The sequence below is a fragment of the Taeniopygia guttata genome, chromosome 5 (genome assembly GCF_048771995.1).
Source record: "Taeniopygia guttata chromosome 5, bTaeGut7.mat, whole genome shotgun sequence".
Classification (NCBI taxonomy): Eukaryota; Metazoa; Chordata; class Aves; order Passeriformes; family Estrildidae; genus Taeniopygia; species Taeniopygia guttata.
This window is the reverse complement of record NC_133030.1, coordinates 62620909-62648862: the sequence shown is the minus strand read 5'-3', so window position 1 is coordinate 62648862 and position 27954 is coordinate 62620909. Positions and strand designations below refer to the sequence as shown.

General features: G+C 48.9%; 1 protein-coding gene across 1 annotated transcript; it reads left to right on the top strand.

The window, feature by feature from the left end:
* The first annotated feature begins 1196 nt into the window (after positions 1–1196).
* On the top strand, positions 1197–27365 carry GNG2 (G protein subunit gamma 2). Its single transcript, XM_032748939.3, has 4 exons — positions 1197–1544; positions 24308–24376; positions 25888–26003; positions 26937–27365. Exons 3-4 carry the CDS (start codon positions 25917–25919, stop codon positions 27063–27065), a joined length of 216 nt encoding a protein of 71 aa, XP_032604830.1. The 5' UTR covers positions 1197–1544; positions 24308–24376; positions 25888–25916; the 3' UTR covers positions 27066–27365.
* Positions 27366–27954: the final 589 nt, after the last annotated feature.

The following is a 27954-nucleotide window of genomic DNA, read 5'->3' as shown; positions in this document are numbered from 1 at the left end:
TTTGGGATATTTGGAGCTGGTTTAAAGATATTTGGGGCTGGTTTAAGGATGTTTGGGGTTGTTTCAGGATGTTTGGGGCTGTTTTGGGATGGTTGTGGCTGGTTTGAGATGTTTTGGAGCTGGTTTGAGGATGTTTGGGGATATTTTGGGCTGTTTTGGGGTGGTTTTGGCTGTTTTGGGATGTTTGGGGCTGTTTGGGGCTGGTTTGGGAATGTTTTGGGCTCGTTTGGGCTGTTTGAGGATGTTTTGGGCTGGTTTGGGGCTGGTTTGGGATGTTTTGAGCTGGTTTGGGATGGTTGGGGCTGGTTTGAAGATGTTTGGATCTGGTTTGAAGCTGTTTTGGGCTGTTTGGAACTGGTTTAAGGCTATTTTGGGGCTTTTTTGGGCTGGTTTGGTCTATTTTGGACTGGTTGGGCTTTTTTTGGGCTGCTTAGGGCTTTTTTTGGGCTTTTTGGGGCTGTTTTAAGGATGTTTTTGGGGTTGTGCTCCTCCCCAGCTCTGCCTGAGGGACACAGGAACTTCCTTTCATAAAACCATGGAATTCCAGAATGGTTTGGGTTGGAAGGGACCTTCAATCCAACCCCATCCCACCCCCTGCCATGGGCAGGGACACCTTCCACCATCCCAGGCTGCTCCAAGCCCCAATGTCCCACCCTGCCAGGGAAGGATTTCCATGAGGACACAGCTGGGCTGGGGCAGAGGGAGGAAAAGGAAACACCACCACCTTATAAAAAAACCCATCCCTCATGCTTCCAAAATCCACCTGAAATCCCCCAAACTGGGCTGATAGTGACTGAAAAAAAAAAAAATAAAATACTGAGTGATCCCCTGAGCTGTGCCCTAAATGGGAACTTTGTTTTGGGAAGGGTTTGAGGGACAGGGAGGGTTTGGGTGTGCCGGGGGGATGGGGGCTGTGGGTGAGGGAGGGGTTGGGAGGGATCCAGGATTTTGGGGAAGGATCCAGGCAGGGGGGTTTGGAGCAGGGATGGGTTTAGGGGGGCTGTGGGTGCGGGGGTGGGTCAGGGCGCGGTTTAGGGGTGTGATGGGTGCAGGGGGGGTATGGGGTGAGAGGGGGTGGGAGCTGTGGGTGCAATGGGGGGACAAGGGGCCATACAAGGGACAGGGACAGGGACAGGATGGGCAGAGCAGGAGAGGCAGCGGGGTCTGGGCAAAAGCGATCCTGGGGAGGGCAGAGGAGAGGAGAGCAGCAGCAGGAGGAGGAGGAGAGGAGGAGGAGGAGGAGGAGGAGGAGGAAGTCGGGGCTGAGCCGCTTCCTGTAGGCAGCGGGATGAGCGCAGACAAAGCTGGGTGGGGACTCGGCGCTCGGGGCTGCTGCTGACCACCATCATCATCATCATCATCATCCTCCTCCTCCTGCTGCGGCCGCATCCCTCCGGCCCTCCATCCCTCCCTCCATCCGTCCGTCTGTCCGTCCCTCCATCCCTCCATCCTTCCATCCATCCCTCCATCCCTCCATCCCTCCGTCCGTCCGTCCGTCCGTCCCTCCGCCGCCCGCCCCGCGGGGACCGGGACAGCGCTGCCAGGTAGGGCTGGGGGCACTGGGAGCACTGGGAACACTGGGAAGGCTGGCACTGGGAGCACTGGGAGCACTGGGAGCACTGGGAAGGCTGGCATTGGAAGCACTGGGAGCACTGGGAGCACTGGGAGCACTGGGAGGGCTGGCACTGGGAGCACTGGGAGCGCTGGGAGCACTGGGAGGGCTGGCACTGGGAGGGCTGGCACTGGGAGCACTGGGAGCACTGGGAGCACTGGGAGGGCTGGCACTGGGAGCACTGGGAGCACTGGGAGCACTGGGAGGGCTGGGAGGGTTGGCACTGGGAGCACTGGGAGCACTGGTAGCACTGGCACTGGGAGCACTGGGAGCACTGGGAGCACTGGGAGCACTGGCATTGCCCACCCCGCCCTCACTGGCACGGGTGGGGCTGGGCAGGGTAGTCCCCACCCCTGTCACCCTCTGGCACTGACCCCCCTAAACCAGCAGAAAATCCCCCAAAACCCCCCAAACCCCACAACCCCCACACCCACGGGGACCTCGCGCTCTCGGGGGGCCATGGGGGTCCCACCCCGGGAAGGGCTTTGTGCAGGGAGCTCAGTCTGGAACAAAGGTTGGGTTTAAAGGGTTTGATCCTCCTTAATCAGCTGATTTCCAGCGAGGGCAAGGCTTTCTCCGGGGATGAATGGGGCGTAGTGTTCTTTCTTTCCTGTTTTTTGGGGGTTTTTAAAAATTATTTATTTATTTTTGAATCACGGGAAGGAAGGAAGGAATGAACAGGGAGATTTTCCCAACCCCAAATCCCTGCAAATCAGCTGGGATCAGCCCCAGGCTGGCTCGGAAGGATTTGGGGGTGCATCTTGCCATCCCTACAGCTCCGTCCCTCTCCTTTCTATCCAAATCCGTGTTTTTCCCAGCCCTGCTTTGGGTGAAGGATTCCCGGGAAAATCGGGAATGAGCTTGAGGAAAACCTGGTCTAGAAAAAACCCAAAAAAAACTGACCCAGGGAAGATTTGGATTAGAACTGAGAAGGAAATTCCCGGCTGTGAGGGTGGCAGGCCCTGGCACAGGTGCCCAGAGAAGCTGTGGCTGCCCCAAATCCCTGGAATTGTTCCAGGCCAGGTTGGACAGGGCTGGGAGCAGCAGCAGGGGAAGGTGTGGATGGAGGGAGTGGAATGGGATGGGCTTTAAGAACCCTCCCAATCCATGGCGGTGATTCCACGATTCTCCTCTCCTTGGTGGAAAATGATTTGTATTTATGGACAATCCTGGCACACAGCGATACCCCCTCATTAATCAATTACTCGTGAGCTGCTAATGAACTTGGAGCTCGGAGCAGCAGTGATCTGCCTCTGCTCTTCCTGCTGCTGCCTCTGGGCTTTTATTTCTTTCCCCATTTTCCCCCTGAATTCCCTCCCGAATTGCTCACGATCCATCCGTGCTCCTCACTCCTGGAAAAGGGGCTGGGGCCATGTGGATGGGTGGCAGCAGCCTGCAGGCACTGAGGATTTTTCCTTATAACTGGATTTATTTCCCTGAATGCAACTGGAGCATGCCATTTTAATCCTCTTTCCTACCATATGGCCGCTGGCTGGATTGAAATATGACTCAATTAATTATTGCCAGGAAAGCCCTGGGGCCGAGCCTTTCTCTGGGAGGGGGTTTGGAGGTGCTCCCGGGGTTCCAATGGGGCTTTTCTCACCCTGTGCTGTGGGATTCAGGGATGTGGCTCAGCCCCATTGGCCCTACAAGGGTGGGCATCGCCCCAGCTGCTCCTTGGCACCAGTTTTGGGGCTTTTTTAGGCATTTCCAGCCTTGGAGCATGAGGCAGGGATGCTGCTTGATGGAATGTGCTGCTGGCTGCTCACCTGGATAATATCCCAAAAATGGGATATTCCCAACTGGGGAGGACCACAGGTGCCTGCTCGTGCCCATCCTCTCTCCCAGATCCCCTGGGAGCTGCCAGCTTTGCTCCCAGGGGATGATGCACCAGCATGAAGGATCTCGTGGGGTTTTCTCCTTGCAGTCCTGAGCTGCTGGTGGCTTGGTGGGGCACATTTGGGATCTGGGGGGGGTGACAACTGAGGCTGCTTCATGGCATGGGCGTTCTCAAGACCGAGGGGCAGGCAATCCTGGAGGGATTCTCATGGATTGATGGCTGTGAGGTGGTGAAGAATCTCTGTTGTTATTATTATTATTATTATTATTATTATTATTATTATTATTATTATTACTGTTATTAATCCCCAATCCCGCCTGCTGCTTTGCCGCGCCGTGCCAAGTGGAAAATGCAATAAAAATGCAATTTTCCCGGGGTGGGCAGTGCCATCCCACCTGGTTGTTCCCGCTGGAATTCCAGGGGCTCCTGAATCCCGGTGAGTCACCGGAGGAGGAGAGCCAGGCACCGGTGCTGGCTGTTTCCATAGTAATTAGGGCTGGAGAAACAATGCTGGAGCCCCACAGACCCCTCTGTGTCCCCAAAAAGCACTGCCCGGGGGCACCATCCCACCCCATCCCGCCCCATCCCACCGGGATGCTCCAGGCAGCCACGCCCGGGACACTGGCACTGCCTCCTCCTGCTGGATCACCCCGTTTAGGGCTGGGATTTAGGGGTTCACCCTGAAAAAATGGCATTTTAGGCACTGGGACTTCTCCAAAGGTGTCCCTCCTGTGCCCGGAGCGGGATGGGAAAAGCGGGATGGGAAAAGCGGGATGGGAAAAGCGGGATGGGAAAAGCGGGATGTGTCCGTGTGGAGGATCCAGCTGAAGGATTAGGTTGGATTTTCAGGTTTTCTTGCTTTTCAGGCCCTTCTCATGCTGTTCTCCCTCTCTGGGCTCAGCAGCTTTGTGGGGAGGAGGGATGAGGGTAAAAGCAGTGGGAATGAAGCCCCATTCCATGGAAAAGGAGGTGGCTGCATCCTGCTCCACTGAGCAAGGGATTTTTTTGTTGTTTTATTCCCTGCTCACCTCCAGCCCAGCCTCCCATGTGCATTTTTCCTTCTGGGTGCCTCATGCATGGTGCAAACCCCCCAAATCCGCTCCCTTTAGAGCACAGGAGTGGCCTTGTCCACCCAAAATTCCTGGAGGGAATGGCCAGGGGGGGTCTCCTGGGTAGTTCAGGGTGGCTGCAGGGACAAGGACAGGATCCAGCTGGATGGATTTGGCTCCATGGAGAAGCCAGGCTTGCTCCAAACCCCATCCAGAGTGGCTGGGATGGTGCTGCTGGGGTGTGGTTAATTAATGATGCCTTTGATTAGGGATGTGCCAGGGAATCGAGGTGCTGGGTGGGCAGGGAGGCAGCTGGATGCAGGAGCAGGGAATGACAGGAGCAGGGAGTGACAAATCAGGGAATCACTGGATGAGAGGATCAGGGACTCACAGGATTAGGGGATTAGGGAATCACAGGATCAGGGGATCAGGAAATGCCAGGATCAGGAAATCATGGGATCAGGAAATGCCAAGATCAGGGAATCACAGGATCAGGGAATCACAGGATTAGGGGATCACTGGATAAGGGGATCAGGAAATCACAGGATCAAGGAATTATAGGATTAGGGGATCAGGGAATCACAGGATCAAAGAATCACAGATCAGGGAATGACAGAATCAAGGAATCAAGATCAGGAAATCACAGAATCAGGGAAGCACAGGATTAGGGGATCATGGAATCACAGGATCAAAAAATCACAGATCAGGAAATGCCAGGATTAGGGAATCACAGGATCAGGGAATCACAGGATCAAAGAATCACAGATCAGGGAATGACAGAATCAAGGGATCACAGATCAGGAAATGCAGGATCAGGGAATGACAGAATCAAGGGATCACAGATCAGGGAATGCCAGGATCAGGGAATCACAGAATCACAGGTGGCTTGGCTTGGAAGGGATCTAAGAGACCATCTGGGATGGGCTCGGATGCAGCCCCGCTGAGGCTGGAGTCTAAAACCACTCATCTCCTGCATTTCATGTGGGAATGATGGACTCCAAGCCCCAGGATCAGTGGGAATAAAAATCCCTGCTGAAATGACATTGGGCCAAGCCTTGAAAAATCAGCACCTTGCAGCTGGGGCACCCTGGATAATTCCTGGGAAGCAGCTGCAGCAGGACCTGCTTATCCTCCCAAACACAATTAATTTTCACCTTATCTCGTCCTTCCCTGGCTTTTCACTCAGCAGTTTCCTTCCCCTCTTGTCTGTCATCATCATCCTCGTCAGAGCCCGGGTTAATTAGTTTATCCAAGGGAAGCTCTGGAGTTCTCTGCTGTCCTCATGCAGATTCCTGAGCTGCAGGTTGGTTGTTCCAGGGGTGCTGCTGTGCTCCCAGATAAAATAAGCTCCTTTAGCTGAGCTGCTGGCTCACTTTAACAGGTTTATCCTCCTCTTTGCTCTCCCGAGGGCTTTGGGAAGGAAAGTTGCCTCTGGCCATCCCTTGATGCTCCCTAGGAACAGCTTTCCTGCCTGGAAAGGTCCTGGATGGGCACTGCAAGAGGGATTTATGTGGGAAGGGGCCACCTTGGAGGTCATCAGGGATTTCTGCTCCTTCCTGGGTCACATGAAATGCCCCAAAAGGGGAAAAACCCTTGGCAGAGCAGGGGATATTCAAACTCCTCGGTGTTCCTGGTGTCACAGGGCTCCTCAGCATCCCTCCTCCGGCCAGGGGGGACAAATCCCAGCCCCAGAGCTTGGCTGGTCCTGCTTTTCCTGTGCCTCCATCCCTGCAGGCAGAGCCAGCAGCTGCAGAGGGGACATGGGGACATCGGTGCCCTGTGCCACCACCGGGAATTCTGGCACATTCCCAGAGTAAATCAGTGCTGAGCATCCTCCCTCTCCTCCTGCCCGGTGTTCCCAAGGCTGGCACCTCCAGGAGAAGGGTGACACCGCGGGGTGGGTTCCTGTGCTAATTACGGTCATTAAGGTCATTATGGTCATTAACGTTCAGCTGCTGTCGTGTCACTTCAGGCTTAGAATGGTGGAATTGTTTAGGTTGGAAAAAACCTCTAAAATCTTCCCAGTGTGGCCATTCCCACCCATGTCCCCAAGTGCCACCATCCACACGGCTTCTCAACCCTGGGCAGAGCTGCCAGTGCCTGAAACTCCTCTGAATTTTTTACCAATTCCCTTTTAATGATTTATCTTTCCTGGTTCCTTTCCCAAGGAAGAAGCAGACATGGTGCTGAGGCAGGGAGAGCCACGGCGGTGGTGGCACCCTGGGGACAGGCAGAGTGTTGTCCCTGTGCAGCCAGCAGAGCCTCAGGGATGTGGAGGAGCTGTGTTTTCTCTCTTGTTCCCATCTGGGCTGTGTCCCAGAGGAGAGAGCAGGAGCTGGATGGAGTTGAGGAGTGTTGAAGCTGTTGCAGCATCCCCCTGGGATGGCACAGGGAGCGCTGCCAGGTGTCCAACAGGCACAGCCCGGGCTCTGATCCCTTCAGGGGAGTGCTGAAGGGATGCTGGAAGGATTCTTCAGGTTCCAGTTGTCTATAAAACCATCCTCTGAGCCGTAAGTTCTTCTGCAGGAGCTGTGGGGTTGGAGGAGCTGTGGTTTGGGGCTGTTTTGGGTGCAAAGGCACCAAGCTGTCAGCTGATGTGAGATGCTCAGCACTGATTTCATTCCTCTTCGGTTTTGTTTTGGAGCAGGGAAGGGAGGGAAGGAGGATAAAGAAGGTGTGGAGAGTCAGGGGTGCCAGGAAAATGTCTTCACAACCCCACTGTCACCAGGAGATACCAGGAGAGTGCCAATGGCTCTGCCTGTGACGTTTGTCATCGTTGTTCTGTCTGCAGCCGAAGGGCTCTGCACAGAACCCTTGGGAGAAGCAGGCAGGGCTTGGTCTGAGCCTCCTCAGGAAAATTCTCAGTGCTCAGAGTGAGCCCAGAGGAGCCATGGAGCTGCTCCAGGGGCTGGAGCTGGGCTGGGAGGGCTGGGAATGTTCCCCTGGAGAGGAGAAGCTCCAGGGAGAGCTCAGAGCCCCTTGCAGGGCCTGAAGGGGCTCCAGGAGAGCTGGAGAGGGACTGGGGACAAGGGATGGAGGGACAGGACCCAGGGAATGGCTCCCACTGCCAGAGGGAAAGGATGGATGGGATTTGGGAAGGAATCTCTGCTCTCACCCATCCCTCAGGGCAGGCCAGAGCTGTCCCATGGCTGTGGTGTGGGTCCATGTGGGTCCAGGTGTCCCCAGGGTGCCCTGCAGGAACATGGCTGGGTCTTCTCCATGCTCCAGGTCTTCTCCACGTTCCTTCTGAGGGACTTCCTGCCCCCTCTGTGGCTCTGCAGCAGTTTGGGGTCCCTAGTTGGGACCATCACAACCTGCCTGAACCTCTTCTAATTCATCTCCAGGCCTGTGGCTGCTGCTGGAGCAGCTCTGATCCCGCTGGAAAGGGCTCAGACAGAGGTTCCCCACCTCGGGAAAAGCTGAACATTGACCAGTCTTCCATGGTGGATTCCATGGCTTTGTGTAGAACCTTGGGAAGGGACAAGGACCTGGTGGGGACAGAGCTCCAGTGTCACCCTGGGACAGCTTTAGGGGTTGGGAAAGGCTTTGGGTTCGGTTCTTGCTGCATCCCTTGGATGTTTAAAATCCTGGAGACGTGGTGGAGTTTGTGTGGTGCTGGCAGGGCTGGCTCCATCAAAATCCCTTGCATTATTTAGCAGCTGATTTAATAGAATTGCTCAGCCTCACATCCTTGCTCAGGGATTTGCATCTTCCTCTGGTGCTTCCCTCACTCCCCACTTAATGCCAGTGCTGGGGGAAACTCTCCCTCCTCCTTCCTCCCTCCACCCCATGAATAAAAAACGGGGAATAAAGGGAATAAAAAGCTTATTTTAATGCAGTGAGCCAGGCTTAAGGAGAGGTATAAGCAGCAAATAAGGGCGAGGTGCTGATTATTATTTTTTAAGCCTAAAATCTAAGCCCTGTGTAAGTGTTTCTATTAAATGGTGTAAAAGTTAGGCTGGTTTGGAATCCACGCTGCTCCTGCATCCTGCCTGGAGCAAAGAGCAGCTGCTTCCAGTGACTTCAGAGCTCAGGAAAAAGACAGGAGCCCAGTGAAACAGAATTTTCCCAGCAGCAGGTAGGCAGGGAAAGGTGTTTAACCTCGAGGGAGGCAGCAAAGGCAGCGATTCCAGAAGGATTAAACCTCTGGGGATGGGCAGGGGTGTGGGAACCCCGGCCTGGTTCAGGGGCTCTGTGTGGTGGAAAAGTCTCTCCTCCAACTTTGAGCTTCCAAAGAAAACTCTGCAGCCTCTTGTTGTTCGGTCTCAAGGCAGTTTATTACAAGTTATCTAAAAGATTTTCTCCTTGAGCTGCTGTGGTTTGCTCACAGCTCAGGCAGAGGCACACACACACCCTGACATCCTCTCTGACTCCCGACTGCTTCTTCTCTCCCCACCCAGGGCTGCTGCTGTCTTTTATATGGTACATTACGTGTTACATGGGTACAGTTTTCCCCAATGCCTATTACCTATATTAAATAGTGCTTTTCTATCTTTTATATGGTACATTACGTGTTCCATGGGTACAGTTTTCCCCAATGCCCATTACGTATATTAAATGGTGCCTTTCTATCTTTTATATGGTACATCACATGATAAATATTTATAGTTTTTCCCCAATGCCTATTACGAATATTAAATCATGCTTTTCTACTCTAAACCAATCTTTGAGTGCCAACATCACCAAGAACATGGAGGTAAGGAAGGAGAAAGAGGGAGGACAGGACAGGCCCAAATTCCTCCATCTTAAAACCTCTGACCATGTACAAAACCTAACCCCCCCTGTACAGCACTCAAAAATTCTTCCCTCTACTTTGTGACTACTTCTACTGTAATATCTAAACTTTTGCGACTTCTTGTTCTTCCTGCAAGGTTGGTAAATCATTCCATGGCTCAAACCCAAAATCACAGCTGCTTCCAGCTGCCTGCCAGGGTCTCAAATGCTTCTGACCAGGGCCTGGAACCTCCAAAAATGTCTGAGGGACATTTTGAGTTCCAACACCTGAGGGATGGGATAGGATGGGAGGGAATCCAGCTGTCCTGTGCTGCTCCATCCAGCCTTTGCAGCCTTCCTGGGGCTCGGTATTTTTCATCCTTTATTCTTTTTTTGCCGTGTAAGTTATGAAAGCACTGCCCAGGCCGCGGGATCCCGGGCTGTGCCCAGCCTGTGCCATCCCCACGGGGGAAAGCAGCGCCCTGGGCTCAGCAGGAAGCCTGGCAGGGATGCTCTGCCAGGATTTTGGGGGGAATACAGGCTGCTCAGGGGGTTCAGGGCTCTGCAGGGAAGGTGAAGGTGAGGTGCTGTGGGTGAGGACAGGCAGGCCAGGGAATGGGCTGGGAAAGGCTCTGAGGGAGCAGCTGGGCAGGGAAAAGCCAATTTTGCTGTTTTGCAGGAGCAGCGTGGTCAGGGAAAATGTAGGTGGGTCAGGCCTGGAGCAAAGGGAAGCCACTGAACACACGTCCCCCTCTTTTTTTCCTCCTTTTTAGCTTTTTTCCCCCCTCTCTTTTCCCTCTTTTTATTTATCTATTTTCCCCTCATTTTGTAGCTTTTTTCCCTCTTCCTTTTCCCTCTTCTTTTTCCCACTTCTTTTTTTTTCCTTTTTTTCTCTTTTATTTTCCTTTTCGTCCTCTTTTCTTTTCTACTTTTTCCCCTTTTCTTTTCTATTTTTCCCCCTCTTCCCCCCCCTCTTTTTTCCCCCCTCTTTTTTCCCCCCTCTTTTTCCCCCCTCTTTTTCCCCTCCCTCTTTTTTCCCCCTTTCCCCCCTCTTTTTTTTCTTTTTTTTCCTGCTTTCCCCCCTCTTTTTTTTTCTCTATTTTCTCCCCCTTTTTTCCCCCTTTCCCCCCCCTTTTCCCCCCCCTTTCCCCTTCAGAACCCTGCTAAACCCTCCCCTGTTCCATGTGGATCCCCCACCTGCACACTGGGATGTGGCCCTCAGCAGGTGCTTTCCTCACTTCAGGGATGTGAAACCCTCACAACCCCAAGATAACAGAGTTTTAGCAGAGTTTTACCCCACAACCCCCACCTAAACCACACCAAACCCCCCAAAATTATCACAGAACCCCCATCTCCATGTGGTGCAGCCACCACTGGAGCAGCTCTGAAGGCACCAGCTGTGAAAATCCTGGAAAAAAAAATGCTGCTGCTGCTGCCTCAGGGTCCCTGCCCCAGTTCTGCCACGCTGGCTGTGCCCTCCTCTCCTCGTTCCAGGTGCAATCCCTGCCTCCATGATGAGCAGGGCCTACTTTAGCCTGGAATGCAGCAGGGCACAGGGGAGGGAGAGGCAGCAGCGGGGCAGGGAGTTTGATTTAATTGGGATAATATGGGTCAGAGCAGCAGCACCCACAGCCTATTTCTGCCAGCCCGCCCAAATAACCCGGTTTGAGCTCTGCCAGGGCTCCAGCCCTGCCTGCAGCCCTGCCCAGATCCCCCCTGTGTGCAGGGTTTGAAAAGCCAGGTGTGTGCTGAGGAAGGCAGGAGCCTGAAATGGAAAATGTAAACCCCCCCCCCCACTCTGAATTGTTATAATTTTGAAATTAAGGGGCTCTCAAACAAAGATATGGGAGCAGGAATAATTTATTTTCCTAATTTATTAGGAAAATTAAAAATACAAATGCAATAGTACAAAAAAACCGCAGAAAACAAAGCAGTGGCAGAGTCAGAGCAGCCCTGGCAGGCTGTGGGTCAGGGAGGTGGCAGCAGCCCCATCCCAGGGTGGCTCTGGAGCTCCAGGGCTGGGGGAGATGGGCCTGGGCTCCTCTGGGAATGCAGTGGGAAGAAAGCTGCTCCTCTGGGAATGCAGTGGGGAGAAAGCTGCTCCTCTGGGAATGCAGTGGGGAAGAAAGCTGCTCCTCTGGGAATGCAGTGGGAAGAAAGCTGCTCCTCTGGGAATGCAGTGGGAAGAAAGCTGCTCCTCTGGGAATGCAGGGGGCAAAGGCTGCTGTGCTGTTCCCAGGTCAGATTGTATCCAGGTAGGAATGTTTGGCTCCTCCCCTGGGCAGAGCATCTCCCCATGGATGATGGAATTTTCTCAGAATTTTCTCAGCCATGCAGGGGCACTCAGTGGCCATGAATAGGAGATAATTAATAATTAATGGCCCATGAACAGCAGAGATCTCCTGGAGGGAGGATTGGCTGTGGGAGAGATAAAGAAACTGCCCAAAGAACAGCAGAGAACTGCCCCAGCTCTGACAGATGGGGACAAAACACACTCCCACATTTCCAGCCTAAAACACCAGCCCTGCTCCCATCCCTGCCTGCATCAGCTCCTGCTGATCCACACCTGCATCCCTGTCTGGATCCCTGCCCACATCCCTGTATCCCTGTCTACGCCTCTTTATTCATCCCTTCCTGCATCCCTGCCCTCATCCTCCTCGGCTTGGAGACTCCCCTCCCCTCAGCTCTGCCAGGCTGTGAAACATCAGAGCCAGCACAGGCCACAGTAAATTCCTTTTCAAAGTTATGGATTGTGGAAATACAGACTGCACAGGGGATTTTCTTTCCCCTTTTTCCCCTTCTTTTTTTGCTTCCCCCCCGCCTCTTTTTCTTCTTTTTATTTCTCTATTTTCCCCTCCTTTTTTACCCTTTTTTCCCCTCCTTTTCCTCTTTTTTTCCCCTCTCAGAACCCTGCTAAACCCTCCCCTTTTCCATGTGGATCCCCCACCTACACATTGGGATGTGGCCCTCAGCAGGTGCTTTCCTCACTTCAGGGATGTGAAACCCTCACAACCCCAAGATAACGGGGTTTTACCCCACAACCCCCACCTAAACCACACCAAATCCCCCAAAACGATCACAGAACCCCCAATTCCATGGGGTGCAGCCACCACTGGAGCAGCTCTGACGGCGCCAGCTCTGGATGCTGTAAAAAATCCTGGAAAAGAAATGGAATCCCTGAATGCTTTGGGTTGGAGCAGACCTTGAAATCATCCAGTCCCACCCCCTGCTACGGACAGGCACAATTCCCACTATCCCAAGTTGCTCCCAATCCATCCAACCTGGCTTTGAACACTTCCAAGGATGGAAGGAAAATTAATATTAAAAAAAAAAAATTTAAAAAATGTAAAAAAATTCCCAGCCTTGTTCCTTTTGTGACAAGGATGGGAAGAGAAATACCAGGCAGCAGCCCTGGGAATTCTGGCTACGCTCTCAGCTGGGCTGTGACCTGTTTGCTGTATTTGAAGCTTGAAATAGAGCCTTATGAGTAATGTGGTTCAGGTGCTTATCACCAATTAATTAATTCTTTTGCACGGTGGATACCTAATTAAATCAGTCTCAGGTAATTCCTGGGGGGGGGTCTCAAATTAATGGGGTTGCTTAACGGGGTTGTTTCCCTGCTGCTGTAACTTGTTGGGTGATTCCCAGAGGCTGGAAAGGGTCATTGGGCTCCCTGTGAGTGTTACTTAAAATAAAATGCTAATAAAGGTTTGATTGGGGTGAAATCATTGGAGGATGATTTCTCACCACGAGGATTTCTGCAGCCCAAGGCTTTGCCTGCTGCAGGAGGGGGTTTTTGGGGGGAAAATGGTGAGGCTCTAGCCAAAAAAAAAAAAAAAAAAAACAAACCAAAACAAAACCAAAAAACCACAAAAAAACAGGGATTTGAGGTTTATTTGAGCTGAAAGCTGATTTGCAGAGGGGTGGGGCCCAGCAGCCTGGCACAAGACATGGCAAAATCTACAAAATCTACATTTTCCTTCCCATTTCATGTGCTCACATGGAGGGTGCCCCTAAAATAGGATTTTTTTAACCCAGTTCCTCTGAGGTGGCTGTGTCCCCGTGCCAATGAGCAGGGATTGGGAAATCATGGAATCATTTATGTTGGAGAAAATCCCTGAGATTGTGGAATTGAATTGAACCATTCCACAGCCTTGAATTCGGGGCGATTTGCAGGAATGCGTGGTGCAGTAAATTCCTTTTCAAAGTTATGGATTATGGAAATACAGAATACATAGGGGATTTTTTTCCTCCCCCCCCCCCCCTTTTGCCTTTTTTCCTCCCTTTTTTCGCTTTTTTTTGTTTCTTTTTTCCTCTCCCTCCTTTTATAGCCTTTCCCCCTCTCATTTTCCTCTTTTTTTTTGCCCCTCAGGAACCTGCTAAAGCCTCCCCCTGTTCCAGGGTGAGTTTGTCCCTTTCCAAATCCTCTTGGAAATGTGGTGTTGACACAGCCAAACGCCCAAATCCCCTTGGAAATGTGATGCTGGGAGAAAAACCTCCATTTGCAGCTTTCCCTTCATCTTCCCTTCCCTTTCAATCCTCATTTCCCATCTTCCCATCAAGATCCTTATCTCGACCCTGGCCAATCCTTGAGAGCAGGATGTTAAAAAACTGAAACCCATGACTGGATATGTTAATTAACATGAGATAATAGCTCTTGGCTCCTTCCCTTAATTAAGGGTCAGGAGTTCAGAGCTGGAGGAGCAGATAAGGCAGAAATTCCTCCCTGGGAAAGTGGTGAGGCCCTGGCACAGCTTGCCCAGGGAAGCTGTGGATTCCCAATCCCTGGAATTCAGTGCCAGGCTGGATGAGCAGCCTGGCATAGTGGAAGGGGATTGGAATGGGATGAGCTTTAAGGTTTCTTCCAACCCAGACTGTGGGAATCCAGAGCTTCCCTCTGGCTGCCCTGGGACCCTGGCAGGGGTCAGGAACCCCCCTGGACAGAGCCCCCAGAGACACTGGCTGTGATCTCTGTCCATGGAAAAGAGTTTTCAATCTTACAGGATTAATTACCAGCTCTGAGTGTTTGATATGAGTAATAATTAAGTGTGCCACAGGTGCAAAAGTAAAATTTTAGGATTCTAGATTAGGGGTCCAAAGGGGACAAGATGGAGGAAATTGGGTGTGTCTTGTCCTTTTTCTCCTTCTTCATGCCCTCCATGTTTCACTGTGGTGTTGGCATTTTTCTGTTGGTTCAGGCTGGGGACACACTGTCCAACGTAGGTGACAGATATTGGCACGTTATTGTAAATCCAGCACAGGTAGTTTGTGGTATTTAATGTTTGTACCATCCCACTGAGGGCAGAGCCCCACACGCTGCCCTGCAGGACAGAGCTGCGGCAGGGCAGCAGAACATGTTAGAGATAAACAGAATAAACAACCTTGAAACAGCACAGACCAATTATGGCTTCTGCTTTGGCAGCGGGGCTGAAAGACAGAGACTTTTACAATCTGGGAATCATCAATACCCCAAATTCTGACACCAGACCAGTCTGGAACTGTGATCTGTGTGCTGGAGATACTCTGATCCATCCCTGGATTTTGGGGAATTTCTCAAGCTGTGTGTTCTCCTCTCCTCCACTCCTGTGCTGCAGCAGCCTCCAGTCTCCTGGTGTCCTCTGGGTGTTGTTTAACATTTCACTGAACCTTAAAAACCCAATCCAACCCCCCAGAAAACCCCATTAAACCTTAAGACATTTTCATTTTCGCTGAGGTGCAGCTGTGGCAGGGCTGAGCCCTGGTGGAGAGCTGGGGTGGGGATGGTGTGACAGGATGTGTGTCCTGGTCTGTCCTGCTGGGGTGTCACAGCATGGGACAGCCCAGGCCCTTCCCTGCTGTGCCACAGCCTTGCTCCCCAGTAGCTGGGCATCCTTATTCCCTGGTATCCAGGCATCCTTATTCCTCAGGATTTGGAAATCTTTATTCTTTAGAATTTGGACATCCTTATTCCCTGAAATTTGAACATCCTTATTCCTCAGTATTTGGGAATCTTTATTTTCCAATATTTGGGCATCCTAATTCCCTGGTATTTAGGCATCCTTATTCCTCAGGATTTGGACAGCCTTATTCCCCAGGATTTGGATGTTTTTATTCTTTAGGATTTGGACATGCTTATTCCCCAAAATTTGGACATCCTTATTCCTCAGTATTTGGGAATCTTTATTTTCCAGTATTTGGGCATTCTTATTCCCTGGTATCCAGGCACCCTTATTCCCCAGGATTTGGACATCTTTATTCTTCAGGATTTGGACATCCTTACTCCCCAAAATTGGACATCCTTATTCCTCAGGATTTGGGCATCTTTATTCTTCAGGATGTGGACATCCTTATTCCCCAGGATTTGGAAATCTTTATTCTTCAGGATTTGGACATCCTTATTCCCCAAAATTGGACATCCTTATTTTTCAGTACTTGTGTATCTTTATTTTCCAGTATTTGGGCATCCTTATTCCCTGGTATTTAGGCATCCTTATTCCTCAGGATCTGGACAGCCTTATTCCCCAGGATTTGGACATCCTTATTCCTCAGTATTTGGGAATCTTTATTTTCCAGTATTTGGGCATCCTTATTCCCTGATATTTGGACATCCTTAGTCCCTGGTATTTGGTCAACCTTGCTCTCCAGTATTTGGGAATCTTTATTTTCCAGTATTTGGGCATCCTTATCCTTCAGTATTTGAACATTCTTATTCCTCAAAATTTGGACATCCTTGTTCCCAAGTGTTTGGGCATTTGAATTTCCCAAATATCTGGGAATCCATATTTCCCTCTGTATAAGCTTTCTTATCCCTCAGTATTTGGGCATCTTTATTCCCTATATTTGGGCAGCCCTGAATTTTCCAGTATTTGGACATTCTTATTCCTCAGTATTTGGGCATCCTTGTTCCACAAGTAGAATATTTTTTTTTTTCCTTTATATGGGCATTTTTATTCCTCAATCTTTGGGTATCCCTGAATTCCTCAGGATTTGGGTGTCCATGTTCCCCAGTATTTGGACATCCTAATTCCTCACTCAGTATCTGGTCATTCTTATTCCTGAGGATTTTAGCAGCCCTGAATTTCTCAGTATTTGGACATCCTTATTCCTCAATATTTGAGCATTTTTATTCCCCAGGTATGTAGGAATTCTTTATTCTCTCTTTATGGGCATCCTTATTCCTCAGTATTTGGGCATCATCATTCCCCAGGCATCTGGGAATTCCTTATTTCCCCTCTATGTGGGCATTTGTATTCCTTGGTATTTGGGCATGTTATTCCATCTTATTCCTCAGAATTTGGGCATCCTTATTCCCCAAGTATTTGACCAAAGTGAGGGAGCACCCACAGCCCGATCTGCTCCCACCACTGGGATTATCCCTTGTGCACCAACACTTTTCCCCAGGATTTTCCCCCAAAGAACAGCCCTAGAGCAGCCTGGGGGTTTGCTCAACTACCAGTGCATTCCCTAGTGGCATTCCCATGGTTCTGGACCCTTTTTCCAACCCTGGAGCAGGTCTGTGCTCCCTCCCTGTGGGATGGAGAGAGCCAAAATCTTGTAGGAACAGTGGCAGGAGGGACCAAAGCAGATGTCCCAGGCTGCTGATCCTTCACCTGAACAATCTGTTTTTTTTAAAAAAACCACAAAACCCCTAAAAAACAAAAAAAGGAAGTGGAGGTTGGTTCCTGTTTGCTTCAGTTTGAGCTGTTAGGGGCCTGAGAGAAAACAAAAAACCAGCTGAGGGTCACCCTGAACGTGATGGCCACGGGGCAGGGACTGCTCCAGGGACAGGGGACACACCAGGAATGTGGGGCTGGAGCCTCCTGACTCCAGCTGGGCTTTCAAGGTGAGTGAAGGGCACATCCCATCCCTGACAGAGCCAATCCCAGGGCTGAGCTCTTCATTTAAAAGCAAAATTAGGGAAGAGGAAAAACATGCTTTTGCCTTGCCTTGATAATTCCCATCCTTGGAAAGGCTCAAGGCTGGGCTGGGGGTGTTCCCCTGGAGAAGGGAAGGCTCCAGGGAAACCTCAGAGCCCCTTCCAGGGCTTGAAGGAACCTTCTAAAGAAGGACAGATTTTTATAGGGCCTGGAGTGACAGCAAAAAGGGTTTTGAGCTAAAAGAGAGTTGATTCAGGCTCAGATATAAAGAAGAATATTTTTAATGGGAAGGTGAGGAGGGTGCCCAGAGGAGCTGTGGCTGCCCCTGGATCCCTGCAAGTGCCCAAGGCCAGGCTGGACAGGATTTGAAGCACTCTGGGATGGTGGAAGGTGTCCCTGTGAATGACATGGGGTGGGACTGGATGAGCTTTAAGGTCCTTTTCATCCCAAACAATTCTGGGATCAATAACTGGGGTTGAACCAGGAGCCCATCCCAGTCCTCCAGTTTGGGTTTGGCAGGAGGGATCGGATGCTGCTGGGATAAGGAAGCTGTTTCCATGGAAACAGGCTCGTTTTTCCACTCCCTTGTCTTTTAATTCATTTATTTATTTATCTGCCAGCACATCTCTGACCTGCAAGCTGCTTCCCAGGGATTTAAACACCGCGTTGGACATCCAGGATAAAAAATGGCTGGGAAAGGGAATGAAATCCCTGTGGAGAGGGGCTGGGAGCTGTGGCTGGAACCACCACTCAGGATTAAGGTTTTCTTTGCCCCATGGAACAAATGAAACTCAGACCATTTTATTTCCTTAAGGAAAGAGTGAAACATGGGGGATTTGGGAGTGTTAAGGCTCCTTTCCCAGCCAGATCTGTAACTCCTGTTGGGATCAGTGGGACTATCCCATCTCCCACCCTCTGGAAAACGTGGCTCTGCTATTTTCTATTTTGCCTGTTGTATTTTTATAATTTTCTGGCTATATTTAGCGATTTTATTTTCAGCTGAGCCACCTATTTTTAGCCATGGCTTTTAGCAAAAGCCACAAGATGCCTGGCAAAGCCACCCAGCCCCTCACCAGGGATTCCCACGCTCCAGCAGGACCGTGACCCTATTCCCAGTTATCCCTTCTGGATGCTGCACCCTGGCTGGTTTTGGGGAGGAAAAGGCAATTTTTGGGAGATCCTGCTTGTCTCAGTGGGGATGCAGCAAGCTGGGCTGGGCTCAGCTCTTGGGAAGCACATGGACAGGGAGAAATCCCAGGGGGGAGGAGATTTGGGACAAGTTTCTTCGTAATAAAACCCAGCCTGGAACCATTTCTGGACCAAATACCCTTTTTCTGTCCAAAAAAAAACCTTTTTCTGTCCAAAAATCTCCATTTTTCTGGACTAACCCCCACCCTGGGTGATGCCTACCTGATGGGAACAACCCTGATCCCTACTCTCCCCAAAATCCTGGCTGTCCCAGTGGGATTCACCCACTTTGCTATAACTGAGTGGAAAATGCTGGTGCATCAGGGATGGAAAATATGACTTTTTTTGCAAGGAAGGAGCGGGGAGGCTGCTGCTTTCACCCCAAAAAGGAGCTGTTTTCAGGGTGGGTGAGGCTGCTTTTGGTCTTTGTGGCGGAGGAAGGGAGAGGTTTTGGCACTTTCTCTTTCATTCCTGTTTTTCCTTTTGGTTCAGAGGAGGGAGATGGGTTTTATGGAAAGGAGAGAAAAAAACCTCACTGAGAGGTGAAAAAAGTCTGGAAAATTGAACCATAGAATCATCCAGGTTGGAAAAACCCTCCAAGATCATTCCATCATAAATTATGGAATGGTTTGGGTTGGAAGGGATCTTAAAGCTCATCTTTTTCCATCCCCTGCCATAGCAGGGACACCTTCCACTATCCCAGGCTTCTCCAAACTCCATCCAACCTGCCCTTGGACACTTCCAGAGATGGGAAAATGCCATTTTTTTAAACATTCAGGAGAATTCCAATCTCCACCCACTCAAACCTTGAGCTAAAACCCAACTAAAAGAGGAGGAAAAAAACTCCCGGAGGTGCTTAAGCTCCGATTCTACAGGTTTGGAGCTGGAGCTGGTGATGGATCCAGCATCATGCACCCAAATTCCAGGATCCTCTGTGCTCCACAGCCTCTCAGCTCTGTGCAAAGCAGGCAGCAGCTGCTGCTGACGAGGAGCTGGCAAACGAAGCTTAATTACTGCTGCAAGCAGAGCTGGGGATGGGATGGGATGGGATGGGATGGGATGGGATGGGATGGGATGGGATGGGATGGGATGGGATGGGATGGGATGGGATGGGATGGGATGGGATGGGATGGGATGGGATGGGATGGGATGGGATGGGATGGGATGGGAGGGATGGGATGGGATGGGATGGGATGGGATGGGATGGGATGGGATGGGATGGGATGGGATGGGATGGGATGGGATGGGATGGGATGGGTTGGCAGCTTAGCAGGAGGGCTCAGCAGCAAGAAATGCTCCTTTTGCAGTGGCTCTTTTGGGTTGGATGTGCCATTTGGTGTGGGAATGCACCCAGGTGGGTGGGACTGACTGGGATGGAGGATTTTTAACCTTAATCTCAGCCCATCGAGCTGCTCCACATCTACATTTGTTGCTCCACATCACAGATAAGGGGTGAAGATTTTGGTGAAGATCCCTCAGGATTTGACATCCTTATTCTCTGGTATTTGGGCACCCTCATTCCCCAAAATTCCCCAGTATTTTGCATTCTTATTTCCCAGGTATCTGGGAATAATTTTTTCCTTTATATGGCCATCCTTATTCCTCAGTCTTTGGGTATCCTGAATTCCCCAGGATTTGGGTGTCCATGTTCCCCAGTATTTGGACATCCCATTTCCTCAGTATCTGGGCATTTTATTTTCCAGTATTTAGTCATCCTTGTTCCCAATTATTTGGGCATCCTTATCCTTCAGTATTTGAACATTCTTATTCTTCAAAATTTGGACATCCTTGTTCCCAATTATTTGGGCATCCTTATTTCCCAATTATCTGGGAATCCACGTTTCCCTCTGTTTTACCTTTCTTTTCCCTCACTATCTGGGCATTCTTATTCCCTGATATTTGGGCAGCCCTGAATTCTCCAGTATTTGGGCATTGTTTGGGATATTTTTGGGAAAGCTGGAGTGGGCAGACCAAGAGCTGGCACAGCTGCACCAGGGATCAGGAATGTGCCTCGATGTTTGCCCACCTAAATCCCAATTTTTGGTGCCTGTTCCCCTCCATCAGAGCTCAGCTCCTGGCCTTAGGCAGCAAAATCCTTTTGGATTTTTAATTATTATTTATATTTTGTTATAGTTTTTATATTAAATAGATTATATTTTATATTTTCTATTTTCTATTATAATATTTATATATTATCTATACATCTAAAAATATGTTTATTTTAAAATATTTATATAAATTATATAACTATAGAATATATAAATATAATATTATAATAAATATAATAAATAAAATTTATTCTATTACATAATAAATATATAATATAATAAATGTAATTAAAATATATTTATTTTTATTTTATATATACTTTTATTTTTATAAAAATATTTTTTAATTTATATTTTTGTATTTTATAATTTCCTTTTAAAATTTTATATTTATATTTAATTTTAAATTTTGTATTTATTTATATTTATATTTATATTTATATTTATATTTATATTTGTTTTTATTTTTATTTTTATTTTTATTTTTATTTTTATTTTTATTTTTATTTTTATTTTTATTTTTATTTTTATTTTTTCAATTTCCTGGCCTTCCCATTATCACAGGGCTGCTCTCTCACCCACTCCTGTTATGCTGAGCTTTGCCTGCAAGGAAAGGAGTTTTATGGCACTCCCAAGGGAATTCAGGCAGTGCCTTATTTCCCTCACTTAATGGCACCTGTGTGCCTGGATAATGGGATTCCTGCCTTGGAGCCCACAGGTTAATGAGCCCTTCCTCATTATTTTCATGCTAATGATGTTTTACAGGGCCAGGACATGGATAGTGTCTCTTTTGGGCTCTGTGCTGTAATTACAGCTCGGGATCTTGCCAGCTTGTTTTGATATTTGTCTGTTGTGCAGAGTGGGTTATTGTTACAAATCCAAGGGTTGGGTGTGTTCAAAAGGGTGCAAAAAGCTGGAGAGGGACTTTGGACAAGGGATGGAGGGACAGGACGCAGGGAATGGCTCCCACTGCCAGAGGGCAGCGATGGGTGGGAGATTGGGAATTGGGAATATGAGGGTGGGGAGGGGCTGGCAGAGCACTGGGGCTGCCCCTGGATCCCTGGAGGTGCCCAAGGCCAGGTTGGCACCCTGGGACAGTGGAAAGTGTCCCTGCCATGGCAGGGGTGGGATGAGATGCCAGGGCCTGCCACCCTCCCAGGGAGGAATTTCTTTAGGTCATCAATGACACAATGGGTGGATGAACTGCAGATAATTCACCTCCACGGTGTCCAACTCTCATGTGATGATTGTTTAGTAATTAAATATAATTACTGTTTAATCATAAGAATAATCATGAGGAACTGTGGTCAGGGGCCTAAGAAAGATCACGAGAAACTCATGTCAATGTATACAATAGAACAATATAAGTTTAATAATTAATATGTAAGTTATATAACAATAGAATATAAAATATGTTCAGCTCAAAAGCCGTGTCGGAGTCAGATTTGGGTTTGTACCCCTGATTCCCAGAGCTCTCAATAAAAGCACCTGCATGGAATCATATCCTGTGCCTATGTGTGCTCCTGAACGCTGACACCAACAGCTCAACTCAACCCTGGCACCCAGTGCCACATCCAGGCTTTGTTAAACACACCCAGGGATGGGGACACCACCACCTCCCCAGGCAGAACATCCCAGAACTTTATCACTCTTCAGTAAAAACTTTTTCCTGCTATCCAACCTCTATTTCCCTTGGCACATCTTGAGACTTTGTATGAAAGGGCACAACATGGAATTCTTTAGGTTGGAAAAGCCCTCTAAGATCAAGCTCTCAGCATGGCCAATCCCACCACTAACCCGTGTCCCCAAGTGCCACATCCAGACATTTTTGGAGCCCTTCCAAGGATGACATTTGCTGCCTTAGGAAAGTCTCTGTGGCACCCAACCCGGTCTTGGTAGAACCTGCTGCTTTCCCAGCTGCTGTGCCAGAACCACGGCACATTCCACAGTGTGGGAAATAGTAAAGGTAAGAAGATTTTTAGAAAGTTGGGAGAGTAGGTTTCAGAAACAGGAAGAATAGAGAAATTAAAATTAGTTGTAGTTTTAAAGTTTGAAGGTAGGAAAAAGTTACAATGGTATAGTAAATAGTAAATAAAGTAAATAAGGACATGAATCAATCGCTTGAGTTTTAGGTTTGGTTAAGACAGACTTTAAGACTGTAGAAAAATGGGTTTAGTAGAAGGTTTTAAGCTTAAAAATGGTGTATTATATAAGTAAGTATTGTGTGAAGTATGTGTACCTTTAGTGATTGGTTAGAACAATTGTAAGCTTTAGCAATATGCTGTTGGCTAGAAAGTTTTTAAAATGTTCTGTACCAAAGAAATCTTTGGCAGCTGCTGGTAGGACGTGAGCTTTTGCTATCTTTCTATTGTCTCAACTGTGTAATGCTGAGACAATGAGGCTGATGTTGTAACAAAATTCCAAGGAAAGTCTCTCAGAAATCTCGTTCTGTTTGTGAAAGAGGAAAAACTTCCCCAACACAAATGGTGCCTCGTGAAGCAAAAAATTCACTTCAGAATCCTTCGTAGACCGTTCAGCCATCAGTGTCAGGAACCCCAGATTGAGAAAATTGAAAGAAGAGTGGAATGGAAAGAGGGCTGTGCTCTGCTGCTCAAACCCTTCTCCAGCCACCAAAAAAAGAGGGGAGAGATGAGATGAAATGAGATGAAATGAGATAAACCCCCATGGAAACAATGCATGGGTGAGCTGAACCTCCAGCCAGGAGCTGGGGCTGCCCCAGGGAGTTGGGCTGGAGCATTTTGGCAGCATTGCCCAGGAGATGCTCTGAGGGGCCATGCTGGGCTCCAGGATGGTTTGCATGGATGGAGACGAGAGATCTCTGAAGCTGCTCTTAGAATATCTGTTTATTATGGATGGCGAAAGGTCTTGCTTGGAGCTGCCAGATGCAGCACGTGGCAAGGCCTGAGGTGTTGGAATCTGAGGTATTGATGATCCCCAGATTGTAAAAGTCTCTGTCTTTCAGCCCCGCTGCCAAAGCAGAAGCCATAATTGGTCTGTGCTGTTTCAAGGTTGTTTATTCTGTTTATCTCTAACATGTTCTGCTGCCCTGCCGCAGCTCTGTCCTGCAGGGCAGCGTGTGGGGCTCTGCCCTCAGTGGGATGGTACAAACATTAAATACCACAAACTACCTGTGCTGGATTTACAATAACGTGCCAATATCTGTCACCTACGTTGGACAGTGTGTCCCCAGCCTGAACCAACAGAAAAATGCCAACACCACAGTGAAACATGGAGGGCATGAAGAAGGAGAAAAAGGACAAGGCACACCCAATTTCCTCCATCTTGTCCCCTTTGAACCCCTAATCTAGAATCCTAAAATTTTACTTTTGCACCCGTGCCACACTTAATTATTACTGATATCAAACACTCAGAGCTTGTAATTCATCCTGTAAGATTGAAAACTCTTTTCCATGGACAGAGATCACAGCCAGTGTCTCTGGGGGCTCTGTCCAGGGGGGTTCCTGACCCCTGCCAGGGTCCCAGACCTGCCAGAGGGAAGCCCTGGATTCCCACATGAGGGAGTGGGGGACGGGAGAGACAAGGGGTAGAGAGGATGCTCCAGGAGAGGGTGGAAGGTCCAAGGGGGTGGGGGTTCCAAGAGGGCGTCTGGCTGCTCAGAGACCCCTTATCAGGGGGCTCCAAGGTGGGCTGGAACAAGACTTGGGCCAATGGGGTCACAGGCAATTCTATTTATCCATCCTTCCCAACAATGCTCCTTCCAGCCCAGCACGAGCTCTGTGCACCAGACTGTTCAAGTCATGCCCTGTGCACCCTCCAGCCACTGACTGGAACCTCTTCCTGTGCTGAAAACCTTGCTGAATGCAAGCAAGAAATGTCACAGAGGGCTGGGCTGGCACAGCTCAGGGCGGGGGGACACAGGAAGGAACCTGGTGATGTGGCACCCGGCGTCTGCGGGGTCCCTGCTGCCATAAACGATGGTCCCATGGAGCTGAGTTTCATTTTCTCTTCTCTTTCTTTAGAGGCAGTGAAGGGCCAAGAGGAGCAGAGCTTCCCTTAGAGGCACAGAGCAGCGCAGAGATCGGCTTCTGGTAAAAACCAGCCCCTCGTCGTGCTCCCCTCCTCATCCTCACACCTGGCTGGCCCTGGCAGGACTCCTTCTCCAAGCACAGGCTGATTCCATCTGTAAATCCCATAGATTTATGTGGGATCACATATAAATCCCATAAAACCCCAGAATAGAATAGAATAGAATAGAATAGAATAGAATAGAATAGAATAGAATAGAATAGAATAGAATAGATATTTAATAGAATAGATATGTTACATAATATAATATAATATAATATAATATAATATAATATAATATAATATAATATAATATAATATAATATAATATAATATAATATAATATAATATAATATAATATAATATAATATAATATAATATAATATAATATAATATAATATAATATAATATAATATGGATGTAATATCTAATAATACATACTAATATATATTATTCTGTTATCTATTATATATTATATCATGTTTACAATATTAAATATACTCAATTATAATATAGAATACATATAGTATAATATAATATATAATATAATATATAATATATAATATATAATATATAAATATATAATATATAATATATAATATACAGTGTTTAATATTTAATATACAATATTTAATATTTAATATGGACTATTACATATAATACATAATATATAATATGGAATGTGGATTGTGGAATATGGAATATGAATATCAAATATAATATATTTAGATATATGTGTATATATAATATAGAATATATAGTATAATTATATTATAGAATATAGAATATAGAGTATAGAATATAGAATATATAATATATATTTATATATGTATATATTTTTAATGTGTATATATATACATATATAGTGTGTGTATATATATATACATACATATATAAAGTCCCATGAAAACCCCATTTTGAGCTGGTAAGCAGCCCCGGTCAGGCAGGAGCACTGCTGGAAAAGCCTTGCTGCTGCAGGAGCTGGGTGCTGGGATTCTGCTGCTCTGCCAGAGCTCACTGCTGGTAGAAGGTGCTGGAAAAACATCCGGGATCCAGCCTGGAGTGACCTTAATGAGCATCCCCCGCCTGCCTGGGGTAGAAATCCCCAGAAACAGGAAGCTCCAGCATCCTGTTTAGCATCTCAAAGTGCAATTTGGCAGCAGGGACAAAGGCAGGGAGGCCAAGGGACGCTGGACACACACTGGGCACCAGCAGGGGCTGGAGGATGGGCAGGGAATGAGTCTGGCACAGAAATCCTGGGGTTTGTTGCTGTCACAGGCTTTCAGGGAACAGCAAACACCAAAGCACAGCTCAGCTCTAGGCTGCAGCCTGAGCTCTGGACAGTCCCAGTGCCACCTAAGTGGCATCCCTGCTCTGGGGACAACCCTGGCACGGTGTCTGTGCCCTGGGTTGGCATCTCCCACCCTCACCCTGTCACTTTGATGGCTCTGCCACTCCACACGTGCCACCCCAGCCCATCCTCGGGGGGCTGGGAGCAGCCCAGCAGCTGATCCTGGTGTGTTCCTGCCCACAGCCCATCCCAGGAACCCTCCTGGCCTGCCCATGGCTAGCAACAACACTGCTAGCATAGCACAGGCACGCAAGCTGGTGGAGCAGCTGAAGATGGAGGCCAACATCGACAGGATAAAGGTAGGGATTCTTGGGAGATGCCTTTGGGAGTGCTGGGAGGTGGTGGCTGCTGCCCAAAGCACGTGGAGGGAGCTGGGATGTGGAGCCAGGTGGGGATGCTCTTGTTTTAAGTGATCCTGACAGCCCTGGTTAAAGGCAGTGGGAGATGGGATTGTAGAATCTGGTAATGGTTTGGGTTGGAGGAGACCTTAAAGCCCTTTTTGTTCCAACCCCCTGCTAGGGACACCTTCCACTATCCCAGGTTGCTACAAGCCCTGTCCAACCTGGCCTTGGGCACTGCCAGGGGTGAGAGGCAGCTGGAAGCATCACCTGGAGCCCTGTGGGGTGGTGAGAAGGAGGGACTGTCCATCCCCAAGGCATCTCAGCTCCTTGCTAAGGGCTGAAACCCAGGGAGAGAAGTGCTGCAGGGCTGGGGGATGAACTCTGGTGGCTTGGGAGGTGAAATCCAGGGAGAGAAGTGCTGCAGGGCTGGGGGATGAGCTCTGGTGGCTTGGGAGGTGAAATCCATGGAGAGAAGTGCTGCAGGGCTGGGGGATGAGCTCTGGTGGCTTGGGAGCTGCTGCCATGTCTGGAATAAGGAGCGAGGCTGGTGGGTGAGGGCAGGAAACGCTGCTGTGGATGTTCCTGCCAAGGGATGCGTGGGAGAGGCAGCAGGGATGCTGAAGTCAGTCCCTGTCAGGTGAAAGCTGGGAATGGGGGAAGGCTGGGAAGGAATGGGAATACAGGCTGACAGAGCAGCCCAGAGCCAGCCCAAAACCAGCCCAGAACCAGCCCAGAACCAGCCCCAGCAGGGACGTGCTGCCGCTCTGTCAGTCAGGTTTTCATCTCAGACCTGATGCTGCCAGCCCTTCCCTGCTGGTGGCACCTCTCCAGGTGGGATGTCCCCATCCTGTCCCTAACACAGGGCTCCTCCTTTTGCTCCTCCTTTTGCAGGTGTCCAAAGCAGCAGCAGACCTGATGGCGTACTGCGAAGCCCACGCCAAGGAGGACCCTCTATTGACCCCCGTCCCGGCCTCAGAAAACCCCTTCAGAGAGAAGAAGTTCTTCTGCGTGATCCTGTAAACCCTGGAGGAACCTGATGGGCACTCAGGCCACCCTGAACACTGATGTAGAGTTTTTAGGAATGGGGACGACCTGCTGGTCCGCAGAATTTAAACAAAAATAAGTAAAAAAACACGGCCTGGAAGCTACAGAGATGTGCATGTTTAAAGAACCTGGCCACCTTTGGGGGAATCAGATGATCTGCATTGCGAGGCAAAAGATCTGAAGTCTGTAGAGTTGCCTAGAAAGAGAAAAACAAACAAACAAACAAACAAAAAAACATGTAAAGAATAAATCAGTGTCACTTTTCTGCTCACAAAATTGTTCGATTGTTCCGTATTTAAAGCACCAGAGCTGTGCTGAGCAAAGTTAGCTGCTAAGGATGTGTATAACCTTCTTGGAATGATATTGTTGGTTTCTTTCCAAGCTAATATTTTTGATTTAAGTTGTCAGATATATAGCGACAGGTTAGGTGGCTGTGCTGTTACTCAATGTTTGGTCTTGTGCTTTTTTCATTTCTGGCCGTAGCGTGGCAGGGCGGGTCGAGGGGACACCAGCAGCTCTGTGTCCCCAGCAAACCCCACTTTTTACCATTCTCTCTATGGTTAGCTTTGGTTCTGCAAGTAAAAGTGGTTCCCGTGTCGTGCTTGGTGCTTCCTAGGCCTGTGATGACATTCAGTGGTAGTGCATGAGAGTTTAATTCCGTTCATCCGCTCCTGACTTTTCTTTTCTAGCGCTTGGCACCACGTGCTGGTGGAAGAAGCCGTAGGGAGGGAACAGAGGCGATTCTGAGAGCAAAGAGAGCTCCTGAGATGCCTTAGACGTGCCTGAGATACCTCCTGCCACGGGGCAGGTGCCAGCCCGGGTGCAGGGCAAGCCAGAAATCCGAAAATCAAAGTCGACCGCTTCT

Bases quoted from the DNA above. Each gene is read 5' to 3' on its own strand.
- GNG2 (XM_032748939.3), top strand. From the start codon at position 25,917: ATGGCTAGCAACAACACTGCTAGCATAGCACAGGCACGCAAGCTGGTG. The intron at 26,004-26,936 runs GTAGGGATTCTT...CTCCTTTTGCAG, and splicing joins CCAACATCGACAGGATAAAG to GTGTCCAAAGCAGCAGCAGA.